The 18,337-nt window shown below is 35.1% G+C and overlaps 1 protein-coding gene across 1 annotated transcript in view; it reads right to left on the bottom strand.

The window, feature by feature from the left end:
• SLC9A2 (solute carrier family 9 member A2) overlaps positions 1-18,337 on the bottom strand; it is a 117,984-nt gene that overhangs the window by 10,824 nt on the left and 88,823 nt on the right. The window contains exons 6-8 of the mRNA XM_090281874.1: positions 16,403-16,492; positions 15,820-15,890; positions 10,103-10,264 (exon numbers count right to left, since the gene is read on the bottom strand). Coding sequence (XP_090138000.1) covers positions 10,103-10,264; positions 15,820-15,890; positions 16,403-16,492 — 323 coding nt within the window. The remainder of the gene's footprint in view (positions 1-10,102; positions 10,265-15,819; positions 15,891-16,402; positions 16,493-18,337) is intronic.

The following is an 18,337-nucleotide window of genomic DNA, read 5'->3' on the forward strand; positions in this document are numbered from 1 at the left end:
ATTAGTTCTTTATATATTTTGGAGATAAACCCTTGTCTAAGGTATCATTGACAAATACATTCTCCCGTACAGTCAATTCCCTTTTTATTTTAATGATGGTTACTTTAGCCACACAGAAGCTTTTAAATTTGATGTAGTTCCATTTATTTATTCTTTCCTTTATTTTCCTTGCCCTAGAGGATATATCAGTGAAAATATCGTGGCATGGGATAACTGAAATTTTCCTGCCTGTGTTCCTCTCTAGGACACTTATGGTGTCATGGCTTATGTTTAAGTCTTTTATTGAACTTATTCTGGTGTATGGGGTAAGTTGGTGGTCTAGTTTCATTTTTTTTTTTTTTTTTTTTGCATGTACCATTCCAGTCTCCTAACACAATTTTTTGAAGAGGCTATTTTTACTCCATTTTATGCTCCTGCCTGCTTTATCAAATGTTAATTGACCATAGAGACATGGTTTTTATTCTGGGCTCTCTATTTTGTTCTGTTGATCTATGTGTCTGTTCTTATTCCATACCAGACTGTTTGATTACATTGGCCTTGTAACATAGTTTGATATCAGTTATTGTGACCTCTCTTACTTTTCTTTCTCACAATTGCTGAGGCCATTTGGGGTCATTTTTTGTTCCATACAAATTTTCGAAATATTTGTTCTAGACCTGTGAAATATGTCATTGGTATTTTAATAGGGATTGTGTTAAATCTGTAGATTGCTTTGGGTAGTATGCACATTTGAATGATGTTAATTTCTCCAATCTATGAACATGGTATATGCTTTCATTTATTTGTATCTTCCTTAATTTCTTTCTTCAGTGCGCTATAGTTTTCCAAGAAAAGTTCTTTTACCTTCATGGTTAAGTTTATTCTTAGGTACTTTATTTTTACTGTTGCTATAGTAAAAGGGATATTTTCCTAGTTGCCTTCAACTTCTGAATATTGACTTTGTATCCTGCTATTTTGTCAAATTCACTTATTAGGTTGAGTAGTTTTTTGGTGGAGACTATAGGGTTTTCTATGTACATTATCATGCCATCTGTAAATAAAGACAGTTTTACTTCCTCCTTTCCTATTTGGATGCCTTTTATTTATTTTTCTTGTCTAATCACAAAGGCTAGAACTTCCAATACTATGTTGAATAAAAGTAGTGAAAGCAAACACCCTTGTCTTGTTCTTGATCTTAAGGGGAAAGCTTTTGGTTTCTGCCTGATGAGTATGATGTTACCTGTAGATTTTTCATATGTGTCCTTTATTATGTTGAGGTATGTTCCATTTCCACTTTGCTGGGTGTTTTTATCATAAATGAGTACTATAGTTTATCAAATGCTTTTTCAGGATTTATTAATGTGATCATGTGATATTTGCCTTTCATTTTGTTTATGTGGTGTATTATGTTGATTGATTTGCAAATATTATGCCATTCTTACATCCCTAGGTTGAATTCCACTTGATCATTGTGTATGATCTTTGTAATGTACTGCTGAATCCAGTTAGCCAATATTTTGTTGAGGATTTTAGCATCTATGTGCATCATCAATATTGGCCAGTAGTTTTCTTTTTTTGTTATGTCTTTATCTGGTTTTGGAATTATGATAATACTGGCCTCATAGAAAGAGTTTTGGAGTTTTCCCTCTTCTTGAATTATTTGGACTAGTTTGAGAAAGATAGGAGTTAGCTCTTTCTTAAATGTTTGGTAAAATTTGCTAGGTGAAGCCATCTGGCCCAGGGATATTGTGTGCCTGAGATTTTTTTCTTACTACTTCAATTTCATTAGTTGTTATCAGTCTATTCAGGCTTTCTGCTTCTTCTTGATTCAGTTTTGGAAGATTATACATTTCCAGAAATTTGTCCTTTTCACCCAGGTTGTCAAATATCTTGGCTTATAGTTGTTCTTATTAATTTCTTACAATCCTTTGTATTTCTGTGGTATCAGTTGTGATTTCTCCTCTTTCATTCCTGATTTTATTTATTTTTATCTCATATTTTTCTTGATGAGTCTGGTTAAAGGCGTGTCAATTTTCTTTATCTTCAAAGAAGCAGCTCCTGGGCTACTGATTCTTTGAATTGTGTCTATTTCATATAATCTTGCTCTGATCTTGAATATTTTCTTTCTTCTACTTGCATTGAGCTATGTTTGTTGTTATTTGTCTAGTTGTGTAGCTGTAGGGTTAGGCTGTTTATTTAAGATTCTTCTGTCTTTTTTAGGTAGGCCTGTATTGCTATGAACTTCCCTCTCAGGACTGCCTTTGTTATGTCCCATCGGTTTAGGACTGTTGTGTGTTCATTTTCATCTGTTTCCAGAATTTTTTTTATTTCTTCCTTGATCTAATTACTAATGCATTCATTATTTAATAGCATGTAATTCAGTCTCCATGAATTGGAATGTTTTGAGTTTTTTTTTCCCCCCTTGGGGTTGGTTTCTAGAATCAAGTCATTGTGATCAGAGAAGTACTTAATGTGACTTCAATGTTACTGAATTTGTTGAGGCTTCTTTTGTGTCCTTCCATGTGGTCTATCTTTGAAAATGTTCTATGTGCATTTGAAAGAATGTTTTGTTTCTTTGGGGTAAATAGTTCTGTTTATATCAATTAAGTCCATTTGACCTATAGTGCTGTTCAATGTCACAATATCCTTGTTGATTATTTGCTTGGAAGATTTATCCATTGTTGACAATGGGGTGTTAAAATCCACTATGATGAGTGTGTTGCTGTCAATACCTTTCTTGAAGTCCTCCAAGATTTTCCTTATGTATTTAGGTGCTCCTTTGTTGGATGTGCATGTTTAAAAGGATTATATCTTCTTGATGGATTATTCCCTTAAGTATTATGTGGTGCCCTTCTTTATCTCTTTTTAAGGTCTATGTTTTGAAATCTATTTTGTCTGATGTAAGTATTGCTACCCCAGCTTTTTTTTTTTTCCATTCTCATTTTCTTGGAATATTATTTTTCTATCCCTTCACTTTCAATCTGTGTAGATTTTTTGTACTTAGGTGGGTATCTTGTAGACAGCATATATGCAGGTCATGTTTTCTTATCCATTCAGCTACCCTATGTCTTTTGATTGGAGTATTTAATCTATTTACATTTAAGGTTATTATTGATAGGTACTTATTCATTGCTGTTTTTTTTCTTTGTCCCCGTGTTCCTCTCTCTCTCTCTCTCTCTCTCTCTCTCTCTCTCTCTCTCTCTCTCTCTCTCTTTTTGAAAAGCAGTCCCTTTAGCATCTCTTGGAATGCTAGTTTGGTGGAGATGTATTCTTTTAGACTTTTTTTTTGCCTGGGAAATTCCTTATTTCACCTTTCATTTTAAATGAGAGCTTTGCTGGGTAGAGTGGTGTTGGTTGCAGGCCTTTGCTTTTTATTACTTGGCATAATACTTGCCATTCCCATCTGGCTTGTAGTGTTTCTGTTGAGTAATCAGATGATAGCCTTATTAGAGCTCTCTTGTATGTTACTAGCTGTTTCTCCTTTGCTTCCTTTGAGCTTCTCTCTTTGTACTTATGTTTTGTCATTTTAATTATTATGTGTCTTGGAGTCAGCCTCTTTGGGTTCATCTTGATTGGGATCCTCTGTTCTTCCTGGACTTGTGTGATATTTTTTGTCTCATCAGTTAGGGAAGTTTTCTGCCATTACTTTTTCAAGCAGGTTTTCTATCCTGGCTCCTCTTCTTCTCCTTCTGGTATCCCTATGATACAGATATTATTCATTTCATGTTGTCCTGCAGTTCCCTCTAACCCTCTTCATTCATTTTGTGTCTTTTTTCATTTTGTTGCTCTGTCTAGGATATTTTTCTATCTTGTCCTCCAGCTTGCTGACTTGATCTTCTGCTTTATCTACCCTGCCTTTAATTCCTTCTATGGTGCTCTTCACTTCAGCTAGTGTGCTCTTTGTTTCCTCCTGGCTCTTATCGATAGTTTCTATGTTCTTTTTCATGCTGGTGTAAGTTCCTTGTTGCTTTTTTGGAGTTCTCTGTAGTTCTCACTGAACTAATTGAGCATACTTGTAATCATTATTTTAAACTCAGTGTCTGATAGTTTGCTTGCCTGTATTTAATTTAGCACTCTTCCTGGGGATTCCTCCTTTTCTTTTGACTTTGGGTTGTTTCTTTGTCTCCCCATTTTAGCTGACTTGTCTTCTTTTTTTCTGCTTCTTAGATTGATCTGTTTTGACTCCCTTTCTCCATTGTGTGAATTTCCATGGTAGGAGACCTGTGGCACTTAGTGGTACAATCTCCTGATCTCCTGAGCTTGATGCTCTTAGGATGCCCTTTATGCCATTTATACAGGCACTTGGGTTGTAATTTGGTTTTGGTGTTGTGTGCCATTCTTTGGTGGGTCCTTCCCTCCAGCTGGCTGACTGAGATCCCTCTGCCCACCACATCTTATATGCTGTTGTACAGGTACACCAGAACAAAACCAAACAGCCCAGGTAACAAACCCACACCTGGAAAAATAATGCCCACCCACAACCACACTATTAATAGCAAGTGAGCCAATATTAATAAAGGTGTAAAGAGATTTAGACTACTGTAAAAATGAAAAAAGAATATGAGATGACTAACTGAAAGAAAAATAACTTTGAGAAGGTAGAGGGAGGAGAAATAATAAGAGTAGGGAATAGGAACAAGGCAAAGAGAGGAAGAAAGTAAAATTTACATCATAAATAAAAAAGGGATGGAAGAAGGCAGAATGGAGTAGGAAAAGGAAAGCAAATACTATTAGGTATAAACAGAAATTTAAAAATATATATATATGTATTGAGAGAGAGAAAAAAATAGCACCCAAATTGGATATAAAGAATCACCACAGCACTATCAACAATAAATGAACCAAGTTTAATATAGATGGAATGGGAATAAGAGGGAAAAAAGAAAAAAAGAAAAGCTTAAGAGATATGTAAAGGAAAGAGAAGTGATTTTAAGAGGGTAGAGGGAAAATGAATACTAAGATGAGGAATGAAAACCAGGCAAAGAAAGACAGGGAAAAATCAAACTTAAAGTGAAATAAAGAAAGAGCAGGAGGAAGGTAATATGAAAGGAGAGGGGAAGGGTACATTTTGAGATCAGAAAGACAAAATAGTGAAGATCTAGAAATAAAATTAAAGAAATGCAACAAGAACCACCATAACCACAATGAAAAAGCAAAGATTTATAAAGGCAGAGGGAGAATAAGGGTATTTAAAGAACATAAAAAATATAGTGTGAGCTGACTAATGACAAGAAAGATGGTTCTGAGAGACTGGAGGAAGGAGAAAAAGCACGCAGAATGGAAACAAGTCATAGCAAGAAAGAAAAGAAAAAAATTTTAAACGAAAATTAAAAAAGGAAAGAAGGTAAAATGGAATAAAAGGAGGGGGGAGAAAAATATGAGATTTGAAATAAATTATAATATAAAAACTAGTGACATAATAGGTACAAACTTGAAGGACAAGAAATGAATTTAAAAACTCTATGCAGGAGAGAAAATAATGAAAATAATGAAGACTATGGAATTCATCTCAGTCGAATCCAGTATTTTCTGTTTCTGGATCCACCTCTGTTGATGTCAGATGGTGTCACAGTCTGGCCCTAGGCAGCCTGTTTGAGACTACTAGCGATCCACAGTTTGTGGCTCTCTCCCTCAGTTTTTAATCTAGTCAATCTGTAATCAGCAGTCAGGCTTTAAGTACCACAGGGTGGGGCAGAGTAATTCCTGTGGGTGGGGCTATTTCTTACCTCCCAGCAGATGCCACTTGGAGGGGACTGCTCTCTCTGAGCAAGACAGCTCCTGCAGTATGGGGATGAGTTAGCACATGGATCCTGGTGGCTGCTCTCTCATTTCTCTCCCTAAAGCCATCATCCACAGACTCTCCTCAAGTGACTCTCATCCACTCTGTCCCCACATTGCTGAGCCCAGGTTAAATGGCTGCAAACAAAATTTTTCTTTCCCTGGCAGACAGAGACCTCACTGCTTTTTTGTAGCTGGATGTTATCTGGGTTCCTTTCTGGCTCTGGTGCTGGAGGCTGGGAAATCCCCTTTGGGGTTTAGACTCCACAATTCTCAGGGGAAACCCCTGGCCACTGAAATTTCCTTCTGGCACTTCAGCTGCCATGTGTGGGAGCCCAGCCAGCCCTCTCATGTCTCTTCCTCACTCAGTACCAGTCACATTGTGGTGAAGTAGTTTCTTCTGTCTGTCCATGGTTATAAGGCTTCTCTCCAGCTATTGTTCAGTTGGTTATTCTGGGTGATTTCTCTACAATTTAGTTGTAATTCCAGATTATTGGGAGTAGGTTAGTGTAGCTTCCTCTTACTCCTCCACTATCTTGCACCTCATTAGAGGGAGCACTGAAGGAAGCAGGTTGGTGAAGCAGGACTGACACTTTAACATTATTTTTAAATGCCAAGTTGCTATTACTATAAACCAAAAATTATGGTAATTACTGGGATATATATGAATTTGTGTATCTCTAATTGTGGTTCTGTCAAGTTTTCATTTATATATTCTGAGGTTATGTTATTTGTATGCTGATAATTTAGACATGTTATGGCTTCTTATATATTTGAAACTTTATAAAAATATATTTCTTTATCTCTAGCAATCTTTTTCATAATGTTTACATTTTACAGTAATAATGTAGCTACATATAAACTTTGTTTAGTGCTTTCACAGTATATCTTTTTTCAACCTTTTATTTGTAACCTTCCTATAACCTTACATATAAGTAGTATCTTTTATATACAACATCCAATGAGTTGTGTATTTGTTTCTATTTTGATCATCTCTCCCTTTTAAATGAAGTTTATATTTAATGTAATTTGAGTTTAAGACTATTTTCTTTCTATTTGTCCCATATGCTCTATGATTGTTTTATCTACTTTGTTTCCAATTTGAAACTTATTTTATTTTGTTATTTCATTTCCCATCTATGTTGGCTTGTTACATTCTTTTACCATTTTTTAGTGGTTACCTGGGATTATAATATTAGCCATTAACTTATTAAAGTCCCAAATACTTTTTTATTTTTATAACTTTCTGGACAATGCAAGGACCTTACAATGCACTAATATCATTCACCTCCCTCTCAATTTATGTATTATTGTTAGTTTTAAGTCATTATAGATTTAAAACACCACAGGTAGTATTATTTTATACAATTAATACTCATTTAAATTTTACAAATATTTACCATTTTCATTGTTTTAATTCCTCCCTTTATCTGCAAGCTTTTCTATGAAGCTCTTTTCTTTTTGTCTGAAACCCTTTATCGTTTACTTTAATATGATGGTTTTTATTTGTCTGAAAATGTTTTTATTCTACTTTTTTGAATGGTATTTTAGTGGGTTATGAAACTCTAGGTTATTTTACCTTTTTTTTCAGAATTTTGAAGATACCAATGATTTCCACTGTTTTCACTGAAAAATAATTGTCAGTTTTTTCCTTTTGAAAAAAATAGATTTTTTATTCCTCTCAGTATGTTTGAAATTTCATTTCCTCTTTTGTGATTTTGGTTTTTAGTAGTTTTTACTACCATATACCTACATTTAGTTTTCTGATCTAATCTGGTTGGTGTTAGTCACAGTTCCTGTCTTTTATTTGTTTGGATAAATTATTAGTCATTTTGTCTTAAAATATTGCTTCTACCAGTTTTTCTCTCACTTACTTTTTGAACTCTTCACTATCTTCTATATGTTCCTTATGTTCTTTTCCCCATTTTTTTCATCCTTTTTTCACTTTGTGCTTCATTCTAGTTATTTTTTTCTGTCCTATCTCCCAATTAATTAATTATCTCTTCAACTGTATCCAACCTGTGTTCACACCTATCAAATGAGATCCTATATTTGATTATTTGATTTTTAGCTCAGACATTCCACTAATGTATTTTTATTCATATACTCTCCATGATAATGCCAAAATGTCAATGCCATTTTCTTTCCTTAAGCATATTATTTTTATTTTAAAGTCCATGTTTGATAACTCAATTATCTGAATCTCATTTTAGTTGTTACTACTTTGTTCATATCTTTTTCTCAATGGTTTCTGTCATATTTACTTATCTACTCATATTCTTTTGATTGGTTGCTATATATTAAATATGAAAAAAAAAAAACATTAAGATAGTTTAATTATCTTTACAATCTTACTTTCTTCCAGAGAAGATTTAAGTTTACTTCTGTCAAGCAACTGGAATAGAGGTAATATCAATCTCAAATGATATAAACAATCATGGATTAAGATAATCCTAGATTGGACTTCTTTTATGTGAGGTTTAAGGTGCAGAATTCTGAGGTAACCCTTATGGCTGGATATAAAAGCTTCTCTTTCTTTTTGGGTGCTGAATTCCAATTTTATTCTCTAAGTTTAATCAGTGTCAAAACCTCTGATTTAACCTTTTAGACTCTCAGACACCTCCTCTATAATCCAGGGAGAAAAACTGCACCAAATGCCAGTACTATATTCTTAGAATTCCCTCTTCTATTGACTCTTGGCTAACAAAGTTCCTCATTGGTCCAGTACTTTCTGGCTTTCAAGCAGATTTGTAAAATATATTTGTAGTTTTTTTTCTTGTTATTCACAGAATATGGTTTGGTCTGTAACAGCCCATCATTATCAGTAATACAATTCCTTATTATCTCACTTTTTTCTTCTACTTTCCTCTAGATAAAACATCTTAGGAAATGTGGAATGGTCAGTATTGCACTCGTTTAGCCAATTATGTAGCTTTAACCATTAACTTTTTCCCTAGTTCACTAACTCTAAACATTTGCCTTTACTGTTTACTACCAACTTCAAAATGAACTGTGAACAGTGAGTAAACCTGAAAATTCATTCTTCTGTGATCACAATGACAATGACTCTCCTTTGAGAAGCTGGATAATTGAATTATCCTTTGCTTCTACTGCAAATGGAATAGTGCATAAGAAAGATCATGAAATTGTAAAGCTAGAGAGAAACTTAAGGATCACGTCAAGTTCCATTTCCTACTTGAAAAACTCAATCTGAGGGCAATAAATAAACCAATTAAATGTCACATAGACTGAGACTGTAAGTCAGTCATTCTGCTCAATTCACTACTGTTTATAATGCAGTATAATGCCTTTACCCCCAAGCCATTCTTATCACTATTTCTTTTCATTCTGGATTGTATAAACTCCCATAATTTTTATGGCACTTAGAGTCCTAGTAAAAACCATAGTTTATATGACTGGGTGTGATTTGAAGCGTCCTCTCTCATTTAAACTCTTTCACAGAAAGAATTTAATTAGGTGACATTTAGTTTAAATGAGCTTCAATCTCATCAGTGAAAGAAGAAACCAGTGGAACCTGTAGTTTCTATCATTTTTGCAACAGGAAAGGAATGATGCTTACATGATGGTATAACCTCATTTGTTAACTGAACATTTACTGTTCTGCTATAATTTTGCTATACAATTTTGGATAAATCACTTCACAATTCTGAGTATTAATTTTCTCTCTTAAAATTAAGGAGACATACTATGTCAGTGGATCTCAATCCTGGCTTCATACTGGAAACATCTGAAGAATTTATAAAGATACCTATACCTGGTCCTCAGTACCAGATATTTTAACTTGATTGGTCTGGGTGGGGTCCCAGCATCTGCATTATTTAATGCCCCCAAGCTGTTTCTAATGTGTGGCCTGGGTTGAGAAACATTGCAAGCAGGGGATCACTAAACTAATGTTCATTCCAAGCCTTAAACTATGAGCTGTGAGTTATCTATGGGGAAATAGCTAAATAACTACATGCATATATATAATAGCAAATATAATACATCTTAAAGTATTTTAAAATGCCTGCTAAACAGACTTCAATTTACTTTCAAGAATCACTGAATTGCCTAAAGCAAAGATAATAAAGGTATTATCATCCTACACATGACAAAATATTTTCTGACTAGTTGATTCTAAAATAACATAACAATGAGACATGACATGACAACATAGGATAGATATTTCTAGACTTTCACATTAACAGAATTTCATTCTTCTGTGTGGTCTTATAGTACCTCTCTAGGACATAGGTCAAATTTGTTATTATTACTGATATAAAAACTATAAAAATATAAAGACATACCTAGCAATACTAACTTTTATTTGTAAAATAGTACTTACTTTAGAGATGCAAAAGAAGGAACAGCACTTATCATTCCAGTCTCTGCCATCTCAATTGCATGTTTTATTTCCAGCTTTTTATATAAGGACACAATGCTTGATTTGGGTTGGTTTTCCCGAATCAAAAGCTTCCGCAGGTATTTGTCATCAAACTTCTTAAACCTGGAAATAAAAAAAATTAAAAAATTAAAGCTTCAATTAACTAATACTACACTGAGTAAGAAAATCAGCAATAGAATCAGTTCCATTATTCCCAGGGGGAAAATGTAGTAGCAATGTTTAGCTAGTTTGATCATTATAATTATTTTTATATGTGCACACCTGAATATAACTGCATATAAAATATGTATCCATGTATATAGAAATAAATATAGTACATATTGATACATTTTATATATAGTCATGGCATACATAAATCTAGTATGTGTATTTCTACATTTCCTATTTCTCCGCTTCTCCTTTCAGCAAAATTATTCAAAAGTATTAGCTACTCACTATCTATAATTCCTCTCCATTAATTCTGTCCTGAAAATTCACAAATCAGGCTTTTGCCTCCAATACTCCATTCCAATTACCCATATTGAGGTAATCAGTGACCATCCCCACCACCACACACACACAATAGAAATCCAATGACAAGTTATTTAGCTCTCAAACTTTCTGATCTCTCCTGCTTAAAACACTCCCCTGGGTTCCTGCCTACCTCTTTCTCAATCTTTTTTTTTTTTTTAAGTATTTTTGTTCTTTTTGTCCTCATCATATAGGGTGCTCCTGGTTTCAGTCTTTCTCTACCTCCACTCACTCTCCCGGTAATCTTGCCCAGTCTCGAGGATTTTAATAGCATCTCTATGCCAATGACTCTCAAATTTGTATCTCTAGCTCCAACCTCTAACCCAAACCCCAGAAATAAATGTTCAGCTGCCTAATTAACATCTCCACTTGGATATCTAGCAGACATCTCAAAGTCAATATGCTCAAATTGAATTCATCTTCTTCTGTGATCCTCTGTATTTTTGTTAATAATAACTCCACCAGGTCAAAGCCCTGATGTCAACTTTCATTCTTTTCCTTCTCTCAAATTCCATGTTATGGCCTGAATACGTTAAGGCCATGACTCCAGTACCGCAGAATGTGGCCATATTTGGAGACAGGTTCATTATAGGAGTAATTAAGTAAAAACGAGATCACCTGGGTAGGCCTGAATCCAAGATGACTGGTTTCTGTATAGTAAGAGGAAACTTGGACAGACATGTACAGAATGAAGATGACATGAAGAAGCAGGAAGGAGAAAGCCATCTACAAGCTAAGGAGAGAGACCTATAAGAGGCTCTCCCCTCATTGCCCTCAGAATGAATAAAATCTAATAACCTTTTGATCTTGGGCTTTGAGCCCACAGAACTGAGAGAATAAATTGCTATTGTTTAAGCCCCCAACCTCTGGTACTTTGTTATAGTACCTCTAGCAAACTAATACTCTCTCCTCAGTCTAACAGCAATTTCTATTGGTGCCACCATCAAAGCACATACAAAATCTCACCATTTCTCACTACTTCCACTGCCATTACCCTGGTCCAATTCATCTATCAATTAATTCTTGCAATGGGTCTCCCTGCTTCCACCATTGCATTCCTATAGCCTGTTCTTGACACAGAAGCCAGAGTGATCCTGTTAAAATGTAAGTCAAACAATATGACTCCTCTGCTTCTCACCTGAGTATACAATGATCTGAAGGCCCTACACAACTTGGAGCTACACCTCTTAGTACGTGTGCCTCTCACTCAAATCTAAATTCACTAGTGTCCTTCTTGTCCTGGAAACTTGACAGCTGTGCTCCCACCTATGGGCTTTTATATTTAATACTCCTTCCACAAGAATACTCCTCCAACATGTCTTCAGGCTCATTCTCAGGCCTCCTTTAAATCTTTTCTCAGTGGTCATTTTTCCAAAAGAGCCTTTCCTATCCATCCCGTTAGAATGCATGTCACTCCCCACCTCCACCACCAAACTTCCTATTCTGTTTCATGGATACATTTTTATTCATAGAAATTATTTTCTAACATGCTAATTTATTATTTGTGGTATTTTCTGTTTCCCAGCATGAGAATGGTCGATATGGGCAAAAGTTGATTGTTAGTGTTTTCCCGTATCACCAGTGCATAGAACAGTGCCTGGCACACATGTAAGCATGTATGGTAGAATAAATTATTTGGTTTCAATTCTTCCCTGTATCCATATCCTCTTCCTTATTACTTGGCAATGTCCTTCTACCATGCCCTAAGTGATTTGCCCTGTCCTGCTTCCTGCCACTGGGCTTATTAGTGTTACTTGCTTTGGTCAATGGACTATTAGCAGATGTAATGATGGTAGCAATGGCTTAAAATGAGCTTGCTCATTATACCTTGCCTCTTGTGCTCCCACAATTACCATGAGAAGGATATGTATAGAGTGACTCCTTAGTCTCAAGACAAAGGTGAATGAATGCCACATAAACATTGCTAAGTCACCCCAGTCTCAGAGAAGACCAGCTGGGATCAGTTGACAATCAGACAAACCACTGATGCATGAGCAAGCCCAACCTAGATTAGTTGATGCTCAACCTCTTAACTCAGGTGTTTATAATAAGTGACTCTTGCTATGAGCAATGGACTATTGGAGTGGTTTGTTATGTAACATTATTATGCAAATATGTAAATGAAACAGCATGCAATAAATATTTGATGAGAAAGAAATTTACTACAGTGATCACCATAAGCCCAAGGAGGTTTATAGACACACCTGTGCTTTGAAAACAAAAAACAAACAAATAAAACAAAAGAAAAAGAACAAAAACATTAATCCACATTCTTGGTTCCGAGTACTGGAGGGCCATGAATAATGAAAGAAAGCCTTCCTTCAAGTGCTTTGCTCTACATACTGAGGGCTATGAATAAGTAAAGAGAATCATCTCTAAAGTGCTTTGCTATTGACTAGCCGCTACACTAAATACTGGACCTACTTTTTTTCTTAACTTTGAGGAGAACTGGCAGCAACACGTCTTTTTAAACTTCTTTCTATTATTATTATTATTATTATTATTATTAATCTCACTAGAGATAGCAAAACAAAGAGTAAACATTAAAGACAATGACACTTGCTCTATTTAGTGTAGGAGTTGTGCACTTTCTTTCTTTGCTTCATTACTACACTTTTCATTTCACTGCCAAGCTAACACGGGCAGTTTCTCCATCTTCAGACTCCTTTTGCCAAGTTTGAGAAACTTCCCTAATGCCTTACTCTGTCATGTCTTTCTCAAAAGATCAAATGCCTTAAGAATTCTCTGGCAGGACCACCAGAAATCCACAGCATAAGAAGAAAGGAAAGATACCCAATGTATATAAAACAATCACTTCTTTTTATGTCATCTTTAGTAACTTCAACAATTATTACATGACAGAGATAGGATCTGAGCGGAACGAAAGTTTAAAATGGCTTGTGTCAGCACCAAATCCCTCCATACCCACCTCCCTGGAATATACAGTGCACTTGACAATGCAGAAAATTATTTAAAATTTATCTGTAAAACATTGTGCATAGAAAAGTTGAAAGGTTTATAATGTTAGACATGTAACAATATTACCTTTCAGACATGAATCAAAGTTGTCTCTGACATCTTTAGTATTTATAGTCCATTTAGCCTCACGATTGTAGATGTTTGCCTGGAACAGACTCATATACCCCAGAGATAAAATACCTCTCCCTGAAAGATAGGACATAGCCAGACTTTCTCTGGCATTCCTTCACCTAAGTTAAAGACAAAATCCACGTGATCACAGGGTCCGTTTCTTCCTTCTTCTAACACTGCCCTAGGGACTACAGACATGATTCCCATATCTATTCACATCTATTTTTTTCCTTGTTTGGAAGGCAAAGAGTGATATAAATATTTAGCCTGATCTTAGGTTTAAAAAGGAAAAAAATGTTCTGGGTTTCTACTCACCTGTCTCTTCAGGCAAGGACTACTAAGATGATAGGGAAGGAAAAAAGGTGGTTGGGTTGAACGAGAACAGGTAGGTGGAAAATAGGCATGGCTAAGGAAACAATGGAGATGTGAGGCAGAGAAGTCTGCATTAATAGCTTGGCACAGACTAGGATCGGTCTCTGTTAAGAGGTCCCCAGGAATTTGTAAAGCAGGGCAGTGTAGAAAGTCACAAGGCAGACAGGGTACTCTGGTTTATCTCCTGCCTCCAAAAAGTGACTACTGCCCAAGATAAATGGCCATTGTTTTCAATATTTTTACAATGGAGATTTTAGTTTGCATTATTTTATTACTTTATGTCCCTATGTGACAAATAATATATTTTCATTTAGTGATGAAATAGGGCTAGCTCCAAGGGGCCTTTCTAAATCTGTAAACAGTATGGCCAGGCTGGTAAAGGTTGTTCTAGGACTTAAAGCCTTTATAACTCATTTAATGACTTAATTATATCATACACACACACACACACACACACACACACATGCACACATACATACCTATTTGCTTTGTGACTGTTATTATATTATAAAATTTTAAAGGCCTGAGTTTATAATTTATATTTCTCATATAGCATAATATCATGCCAGAACATGTGAGCAAACAGTAAGCACTGAAAAACTCCCTTATGTTAAATTACATAAACTGGTGGGTTGGTTAAATTCATGTTAGTTAGGGGTGGGAGGGTCTGTTAGCAAGTTAGGAAAGACAAGGCAGAAGGGCAACAGGCATTCACCAAATGTGCTTAGAACCTGTCCATCTTCAGGAACAGCTGAAATGCTGCCTTCTTCCCAAGTATTTCTCAGCCAGCAGTTCTGCCTGCTAGTCTACCTCTTCCACTTCAACTATAAGGTCATTAAAGACACATTGAATCTTATTTATCTACCATAGAGTCTTTAAAGGTGAAATAAGAGATAGATAAACAGAGAGAGAGAGAGAGAGAGAGAGAGAGAGAGAGAGAGTTGATAGATGATAGGTAGGTAGGTAGGTAGATAGATAGATGATAGATAGATGATAAGTGATAGACATTTATGTAAGCGACATAATCTTCCAGGTAAGTATAGCTTTAAAAGTATTTGTTGTTTCTGTTAATCTATTTATGTCCTCATGTGTTTCTCAACAAATTTGGCAGAACAAATAGTAATGGAACCCCCAGTTTTTTAACCAAATAGTCTGCATTCCCCAGTTTCCCTTGCAGTAAAAAATGTCCATATGACTGAGCCCTGGCTGTGAAAGGCCAGACCATGTGATAACACTGGAAGAATTGTGCGGGAATTTGATATCTTTGTTTAGGAGGAGGCTGGTACATATTCTTTGTCCCTTCATTACCTGTCTTCCTATATTCAGCCTGGAATGTGTGCACAATGGCTGACGCTGGAGCAGCCGTTTTGGTCTAAGAGGCAACTTTGGAAATAGAAGTTGGACAAAAAGGTCCTGGGACCAATGAGGAATCTGTGGAGCAGGGCTCATCTATGAAACCTACATTGCCTACCTCTGGTTATTTATATCAGAAAGAAATAAGCTTTTATCTTGTTAAAGCCACTATTGTTCCAGGCCTCTGTTAAAGCTGAACTTTATCCTAAAGGAAACGCTATGGCACAACATAGGAAACATTTACAACTCTGAAAAATAGCACAAGTCAGTAAGTGCTCCTTCCACAGTCATTCAGAGCCACTTCATTATGCAATGGCATCAGGCCTTCTTACTTGTCTCTCCAAAAGTTGTGACCCCAATGTCCACAAACATCTTCAATCCCAGTCTTCACGTGATCAAAAAACTAAAATGAAAAAAGCAGGCCCATTGATTAATCTTTACCTAAAAGCAGTATTTTCTACTCTATTTATGCCATGCCTAAATTTAAAAGACTGACAGTTTTTGCTTTGTGTGTGTGTGTGTTTTACTGAAAGCAATAACACAATAATTAATCTTCAAACAAACAGATGAGATGTTTGTCACATGGCTGTTAAGCAAGTCTTAGATTTTTTTTCTCATCCTTAACAGTTTATTCGTAATTTTGGAAAATATGATGATAGTTTTCTAGTATAAACATTTTCAGGTTGAAGGAAGTAATAATGGTGATCCTGAGGAGCTTCGCAGGCTAAATTGGAGAAGCCACCATAAGACTATGTTCATTCTACACCCCAACTCATGTTTTTCTTATCCCTCTCTTTTTATCTTCTGCCATCTCCCTCTTCTTCAGGTTGTGAGCACCATGACATCAAACTGTGCGACTGGACCCAGCAATTATTTCTTTTATCATTCAAATCATTATACTACATTAAAACCTACCCGACAGTGGATTTCTTCACTGACAGCTTGCTGCTTCTTATTGGCCCGCTTAACGTCAAGAAACTCCACGAGTGGTCGAATGGTTGTTCCCTACATGTAAAATAAGTAAATGTTCTTTTATGATAAAATTAAAAGTTCAGTAACTTTTATTTTCCTAAGCTTTGATAACAAATGGTATCTTGCTCTTGAGATTTAATACAGTGTATGTTACATTTTGTTAATTTTATTTCTTCCACTTCAATAGCTGGCATCTTTGCAGGGGGCTATGTCCTGACATCTGCTACTAAAAACAAAACAATGACAAAATGCAAAAAGAAAAAAGAAAAGAAATGTAATTCTAAGAAATAGAAATACTAAGACATAGTAAGTATCATCTAAGTCAAAAGGATCAACTCCTTGTATTATCCATAAAAAATGTTTTCAGTGGTTCTTACATTCATTAATTTATTAAAACAATTTTAATTGAGCATCTATTTTATATGTGTCAGGAGCTTGGTCATCTGGAACACAAAAATGAATAGTTAAGGACCTCAGTTTAGGACTTTATAGTCTTATGGGGAGAAAAATATACCAAAAAAGTTATAGAGTAGGCAAAGGAAGAATGAAAGAGATACACAGGGAGTGGGTCAAAGAAGGCTTAGTATGGAGGGAACTGGATGAGAGTCTTAATCATGTTGGAAACATCACAGCAGAGACCAAACATGAGTAAAGGATCAGCAGTGAGAAAGGGCACAGAGTGGGTTTGAGCATGTTTCACCAAGATCTTGGTAAATGAAGAGAACCATAAGATATTTGGCAAGCAAGGAAGAAAAAAAAATTCCTTGACATGATAAAAAGCATTTGCCAAAAGCCTAAAGTGAACAACTGCCTTAATAAAGAAACATTAAAAGCATTTACATTAGAACTGGGAATGACACAAGGGTACTCTCAATCTGCTATCTGACACAGTTCTGCATGTCCCAGTCTATTAAATAAGAACTCACAGAGGTGGAAGAATAAACACTGAAAATAAAGTAACAAGATATTCATTGCTCATGGATCTCTTTTTTGTCCTAAAATACTTAAGACAATTCTTTTTCATTTAAAAGTACCAAGAAAGTTTAATAAAGTAACTATACATGAAATCAACATACATAAATCTATCCCATATACTAATTAAATTCATTGCTACACAATAGCAATGAAAACTATCTGCCTTTTTATGTCTATATATGTAGAGAAAGGATATATATAATAGTATGTACCAGTATATAAATAATACATTAGATATAGTAGTATACTATATAGCTATTAAATATATATGTGTATACTTACATTCTATCATCTATCTATCTATCTATCTATCATCTATCTAAACAATCCTATCACAAAATGCACAAAACTATTACAAAGACAACTATAAAACTTAATTAAAAGATACTAAAAATACTTGAGTTTTAAAAAGACACATACTGTTCCTAGATCTAATTACTTAACAATATGACAATTTTATCTCAATGTTCATGCAATATAATTCCAATAACCTATTCCAAAAGATTTTTAACAGAGCTTGAGAGGACAAGGTAAGAGATTAGTTCTAAATTAGTCCGGAAGTGTAATTGGAAACAGAAAAATTTAGAAAAAGCATAACAAGGAACTCACAAATTTCAAAACAAACCAGCAGCTAATATATTTAAAATTATGTGATACTGACTCTAAAATAGTCCAGGTGAGGAGAAGGGGAGTGAAAATCCCTAAGTTTCTTGCTTGGTAGGTAGATGCCTTTCACCACTTGGCATAAATAATATATGAATAAGAGGGATTATTGGATTTTGGGTGGAGAGGAGTGAATGTGTTGAGATATGCTCCCTGTCATACATTTGATTTCCATCTTATATCTCCACACATCTTTAAGTCTTTAAGAATACTTTTGATAAAACAAATTAACTGTGATAC

This window comes from Furipterus horrens, unplaced genomic scaffold, assembly GCF_987537825.1.
Source record: "Furipterus horrens unplaced genomic scaffold, mFurHor1.1.pri manual_scaffold_6, whole genome shotgun sequence".
NCBI lineage: Eukaryota > Metazoa > Chordata > Mammalia > Chiroptera > Furipteridae > Furipterus > Furipterus horrens.